Raw genomic sequence first — 5,931 nt, 5'->3', positions numbered from 1 at the left:
GGTGGAAAAAACAACAGCAGAGGCAACAGTCGCCAATGAGGAACGATGCAACACCACCGGCCAGCGGTGTGGTAGCAGTGGACTCTCCTCCCCTGCTCCATGGTAACAGGAGGAGTGCGTTGGCAGCCGAACAAGAGGACCATATTGCCATTCCGCCCACACATGAGGGCAGTGGTAATCACAGTGTTGCTTCGCTGGACGGCGAGCGACTCAACGGGGAAAAAACGTCGCTCGTCGCACGTAGTAGTGGCGTAGGGGACACGTGGCTGCTTCCCCACGGGACAGATGCATCGTCACTGTTTAGTTTCCGCCAGAGATCCCCGTTATGGCCGTCTCCGCGCTTCCAGGGCGTTGCAACGGAGGTAATGCAATTACAACAAGGCTACCAAACCGAGAGACTGCTCCGCTACATCATTGAGTTGGAGAGGGACAACGATTTGCTTCGGCTTGCGCTTCTTGAGGGGTCTGAACGCCGCACACGACAACGTTTTTGCCGCACCAGCAGCAGTGACCCCGTCGCGATGGTGCAGTCGAAGGAGCAGGTTCTCCAGTCTATTATGGAGGTGGAGAAATCTGTCAAGGCGCAGTTCCAAGTACATCTAGATCGACTGGAGAAGCAGAGCCGACAGCAGCAACACGGCACAGGGGAGGTGGAAGCAGGGCTGCAGGGGCGTTCGACGAGCGAGACCTATGAGGCAACCCTTGCGCAGTCAGAGCGGCGCCGGTGGAAGGAGCACATACGCCACACTCTGGAAGAGCTCGCACTGCTGCACCGCGAAAAGGAGCTGCAGGCTGTATCGGCAGTACGTGGGAGTCTTCCACCCGCAGCGCACGACAACATCAGCATCCACGTCAACATGGACGACGACAACGACGGCGATGCTGATACCAATAGACATATTGTCGACAGACGTATCGTTGACCTCGAAAAACAGGTGACACACTGGAAGGAGGAGGCGAAGAAAGAGCGGGCGCGTGCAACGCAGTACCGGCAAGAGGCGCTAAAGGAGCTGCAGCGCATGCATGCCATTTACAAACGTGCCCTCGGAGAGGGAGATCCATCTGATTTGTTGGGTGATGTGGTGCCAGCAGCAGGAAAGGAAGTAGACACGCCTGCTGATGGTCTTGCTTCTCCTGGTCGTGCAGGGGTGGGTGAGGAGCTTTACGGGGGCACCAGCGTGGGCAGTGCCGCCGTGATGACTCCCAACGTGTCCCTTGTAAACTCTCCCTCATCCTCCCATGTCGTGGTGGAGGAGAAACACGACGTTCCGAATGCATCTCCCACAGAGGATGCGCTGCGGCACGACGCAGGCACCAGTGGGGCGGCACAGCAACTGTGGGCGCACCGGAAGCGGTCGTACCACTCAGATGTGTACCTCCGACGAGAGAGCGTGGCAACCAACACCGACGATGTGCCGGTGACATTGGGAGCATAGAGGGGCAGGCAGGGTGGGGGTGGGAAAGTTGTGTGGCTGACAAGTGGCTGGTGTGAGTGGCGAAGACGCTCTTGCTTATTCTCTTCTTGTTCCTTATAGCCATGTGCCCCGCCTTCTCTCTTTTTATTTCCTTTCTTTCTTTCCTTCTTTTTCTCTTTGCCTTTTCCGTGGCTGTATTTACTGCGTTTGCGTAGGACACGCCTTTCCAGGGTGAGCTACTCGCATTCACACAACAAACACCAGAGGTGAGGCTGTTGTTGTTGCTGTTGTTTGCATTGTTGCTGTTGTTTTTTCGTTTTCGTGCTGTGAATTATATTCTGGATGTTCGGCGCTCCGACATTTGGCTCGTCGTGGATGGCTGAGCAGAAGCCGCTCGCGTCATCCTCGTCCATTAGGTATCACGCCTCGCTCCCTAATGAATATATTGGCGGGAGCGTGCCGGGACACTCGCCGTTCTTTGCTCTTGGCGGGGATACCGCTGCTGCTGCTGCTGTGGGAGGGGGAGGCTTGGCAGTACATGAGGGGCGTCCACGCGTGATGGCGGCGACGGTGGATGCGGTGGGAGAACCCAACCCGCAAGGCCGCCATGCCGACGGCACCGCGACGGGCATGGAAAGCACAGAGGCCGTTGCTTTAGCGTCACTCGCCGCGCCAAACGCCACGCTCCAGGGTTGCTTCAACGCACTGAGTCTGTACATGGGTGCATCGCATGTTCGCCCAGAGGAGAAGACGGCAATATCTTGCCTGATGGAGGCGGTGACACACTACACACAAGCACGTCTGCGCGTCAAGCAGTATCTCGAAGAGGGGGAGGCATGCATGCAGCAGTTTGTTCACCTTCGTGGCTCCATCAGTGCGGCAGTGAGCGGGCTTGCGACATCGTTGCCCAACTGCATGACGGATAGCTTCTGCTCTCCGCCGTCGCAGGGGCCGGCTGGGTCGAGTTTCGCCTCCGCACACATGCAGCGAGGACGGGCAAAGGTGGACGCGGACCTTGCCGAGTGCAGGCGGCTGCTGCAGCAAGTGGAGGCCTTCACACGGACGTTCCAGGATCTTCAGCGGCGTCGGGCGCGGCTGTTCGAACACCTTGACGAAGGGCAGCAGCAACACAACTGTAACCAGCAGCAACAGCAGCAGCAATATTATCATTCCTCTGATGCGGCGGCAGGGTGTGCGATGGCGCCAATCTCACAGTTCCAAGCCACTCTGGATGAATGCGTGATGCGCGTGCGAGAGCAGTGGGACGCCTCTGTGGCGACCGTGATAAAAAAACTCGTAAGTAAGTTGGCCAGGAATCCACAGGACGCCGAAGATATACCCGGCAACACAGACGAAGAGCCCATTGATGACAGTCGCATTATCACAGGGCTGCTGCAGCTGTGCGACGACACACTGGGTCGTGTGGAAACGATGCGCAGCCGTATTACTCGCCTTGGCACGAGCCGCATCGAAGAGGTGGAGGCGATTGAAAAACTCCTCGCAACTATGGACAACTACGACCCTACAGCAGAGGATCATGCAGGACGGCGGAAGCAAATCGATGCCGAGCTGGAAGAACTGCGGAGTTGGCTGGGGCACATTGGCCAACTTCGGCAGCGCGCCATGACCACAATGGAGATGCTGCAGCAAAGCCTGGTGAAGGGGTGCGTCAGTGCGGCAACATCGGGTCGGGCTTCGCCGTGCCTTTCTTTTCACGGTGACACTGGCAGTGCGCTGTCGTCGCACCGCCCCTCTGTTGCGACGCCAGGATCGCTGGATGAGTGGCGCCAGGCGTTGGCCCCGCAGGACGCCGTCGTGGCGAGGAGCACCACGACGCTACCGCCTTCAAATTTGCAGCTGACTATCACCCCCACCGCTGCTACTGCTGCTGCTGCTGGTGGTGATGGCGGTGGTACCGCAACCGAACAGAATGACAGCAATTGCAATGATGATGCTGGGGCTCGCAACGCTGTTGGATATCCTCGGGTGGAGCCGTCCCCACCCAGCGCTACAATCGCCAGAAAGAGCAACAGTAACTCACCGGGGGAGAAGACAGGGGAATGGCGAAGTGCCGCTCCACTTTCCCCCTACGATGTGGACCACTGTGACCACAGTGGAAGTGACCGTGCAGCATCTACCCCCGACAGCAGTGGTGAAAATGATGATGATGATGATGATGATGATGATGACCGAACATCAAGCTATCATGTCAACGCCTTTGATGCAGGCGAGGATGAGAAGTACGTGCGGCGGCGAAAGCGCGGCGGCTATCTAAGCAGTATCGCAGCCTTCGCCAAAGCAGTGGTAGAGCGGGCAACGCGGTTTAGCGACACGGAGGACGCCTATGAGAGCGACAGTGTGGAGCGGAACAGGCGGAGACCGAGGCGCAGAATGGAGTGAATTTTTTTTTTTGTGGGGGAGTGCCCACCACGAATGTGTGGGAGAAACAATGGGCTCTATGAGTGCATACGAAGCGAATGAATGAATGAATGAATGGAGTGGGAGTGGAAGGCGCGTGCATGTGAGTGTGTGTGTGTGTGTGTGTCTGTGTCTGTGCCTTCCGTTGCTGCTGCATCGCGTCGTCAAGTGGGGTGGGGCCCCGCACACCCGCACAGGGAACACTATTTAGATGCATGTGCGTGTGGGTGTGTCTCTGCCCGAGTGCATTGCGAGGGACAATAAAGAGAGTTGTTTTTTTCGTTTTGTGATTAGAGGGCGAAGAGTAAATGAAGCGAAGACGAGAACAGCAAAAAAAAAAAAANAAAAAAAAAACAATGAAATAAACCACAATTCTCTTGCTGACTCTTTCTTAAAGAAAAGTAAACCTATATCACTGTGCTGCTATACACCCCCCAACGGCCACCGTATTTTTGCCTTTGCTCGGCTCTCTTCTTCCGCCTTACACACCCGCGCGTGCCTTGTCGTCTTCTCTGTGGGTGCCTTGCCGCCGCCTCTTCTTGCAATGCCTGCTTTTCTATTCACTCGCCCTCTGCCATGTGTGTGCGTGTCTCGGTTTGTATTCGGCATGCCTTCTGCGTCAAGCTGCAGCTTGCGATAGCACGCCGCGACATCTGAAGGTCGGTCTCCTTCAGCACACACACGCCCACATAGATAAGTCCAAGAAGGTAGATTGGCCACCGCAGTATGAAGCGAAGAGTGTTGCGTGCGCACACCAACAAGCGTCGACTGCGGTTGCTGAGCGCCGAGCACAGTCTGCGCCTGGACGCGTACAACATTCTCTGCGACGCCTCGTTTTTGCGTGCAGTGGCGCTTGCCAACAACAACGGCGGCAGTAATGGCTCTGCGCCGGCGCAGGCACTTAAGTCGCTCATGTACGACACCTTTGCTGCTGCGACATCGCATGTGACGCAGGAGACTGGCGGCGGCGGCCCACAGGAAAGGAAAACAAAAGAGGTGCTGAGCCTTTCGTTGTGCTACCTGCCAGAAACAGCCACAGCGCTTCGCCGTATGGTGCATCAACAGCCCCACTCCCAACATCAACAGCAGCAGCAGCAGCAAAGGGAAAAAAAATTGCCTGCAGGGAAGCTGTCGGGATCCGCGGCGCCAAAAGGAAAGGGCCGGGCAGTGAGTGAGGTGGCGGAGGCGTTGTTGGCGGGGTTGGAGTGCGTCGGCCGTGACAGTGCTGTCGCGAACCGCAACGAGGCCAAGGCGATTGCGCAGTTTGTCACAGGGGCTGCAACGACAAGGGAAGGGGGTGAGGACAGACCATACAGGGGCCACGAACGGAAGAATGCCCACTTTTTCTTTGTCGCGACGCAGTCGCACGATACGCGCCGGCTGCTGCCAGGGAATGCCGCTCTCCTCCGCCTCACTACATCACCCACGGCGCTGTGGATTGAAAAGAACGGCGACGCGTTTCAATACGATGACGCAAGTAGTGGCGGCTCTAGGGCTGTACAGGGCCACGNTGTGGATTGAAAAGAACGGCGACGCGTTTCAATACGATGACGCAAGTAGTGGCGGCTCTAGGGCTGTACAGGGCCACGCCGGTGCTAGAAGAACGACGACAACAACATCAACATCAGGAGGAGAAGGTGGAAGCGGAAGTATGAACGGGCTTTCCGCGGCAGATGTGGCCTTCATGCGGCACCTTTCGGCAGATCTTGTGCCTGATGACCGCCCAGGCAAACGACGTCGCGTGGAGACGCTGCCAGCCACTGTCGCAGCCACATACGACAATAGCAGGAAGAACAGCGCGGCGATGGACGCCAATGTTAATGGCACACCTGCAAGAAGCCCGCAAGGTGTAGGAGCAAAGAAGGGCCCTCCCCACCGAAAAGGTGCACGCGGGCCTAACCCGCTTGCTGTGAAAAAGAAGCGTGTTCGTGAGGTCTTTCGCGTCGGCACTGGAGCGCAAGCCAAGCCGAAACAGGGCACAAAATGAGGAAGGGAGCAGAGTGTGGTGGAGCTCTTGTGTGGGAGTGCTGATCTCACCACATTGCGTGTGTGCCTCTGGTTTCACTCGGATGTTCCTTCTTCCCCCCCCCCCCCCCCC

At 57.3% G+C, this 5,931-nt stretch overlaps 4 protein-coding genes across 4 annotated transcripts; all 4 read left to right on the top strand.

Annotated features, from left to right (window-relative positions):
- Window positions 1-35: 35 nt before the first annotated feature.
- Window positions 36-1,436, top strand: DQ04_08201040 (hypothetical protein; the record flags this gene model as incomplete). The annotated part of the gene is made up of 1 exon (XM_009315474.1): window positions 36-1,436. The coding sequence occupies one exon, from the start codon at window positions 36-38 to the stop codon at window positions 1,434-1,436; it is 1,401 nt and encodes a 466-aa protein (XP_009313749.1).
- Window positions 1,437-1,757: 321 nt separating this feature from the next.
- Window positions 1,758-3,815, top strand: DQ04_08201030 (TcC31.2; the record flags this gene model as incomplete). Its single annotated transcript, XM_009315473.1, has 1 exon — window positions 1,758-3,815. One exon carries the CDS (start codon window positions 1,758-1,760, stop codon window positions 3,813-3,815), a length of 2,058 nt encoding a protein of 685 aa, XP_009313748.1.
- A 744-nt stretch (window positions 3,816-4,559) lies between these two features.
- Window positions 4,560-5,354, top strand: DQ04_08201020 (hypothetical protein; the record flags this gene model as incomplete). The annotated part of the gene is made up of 1 exon (XM_009315472.1): window positions 4,560-5,354. The coding sequence occupies one exon, from the start codon at window positions 4,560-4,562 to the stop codon at window positions 5,352-5,354; it is 795 nt and encodes a 264-aa protein (XP_009313747.1).
- Window positions 5,355-5,484: 130 nt separating this feature from the next.
- DQ04_08201010 (hypothetical protein) lies at window positions 5,485-5,820 on the top strand (the record flags this gene model as incomplete). The annotated part of the gene is made up of 1 exon (XM_009315471.1): window positions 5,485-5,820. One exon carries the CDS (start codon window positions 5,485-5,487, stop codon window positions 5,818-5,820), a length of 336 nt encoding a protein of 111 aa, XP_009313746.1.
- Window positions 5,821-5,931: the final 111 nt, after the last annotated feature.

The sequence above is a fragment of the Trypanosoma grayi genome, assembly GCF_000691245.1.
Source record: "Trypanosoma grayi strain ANR4 Tgr_820_V1, whole genome shotgun sequence".
In the NCBI taxonomy this organism is placed as follows: Eukaryota; Euglenozoa; class Kinetoplastea; order Trypanosomatida; family Trypanosomatidae; genus Trypanosoma; species Trypanosoma grayi.
The sequence above is the reverse complement of the archived record's forward strand: the minus strand, read 5'-3'. Positions and strand labels throughout refer to the sequence as shown.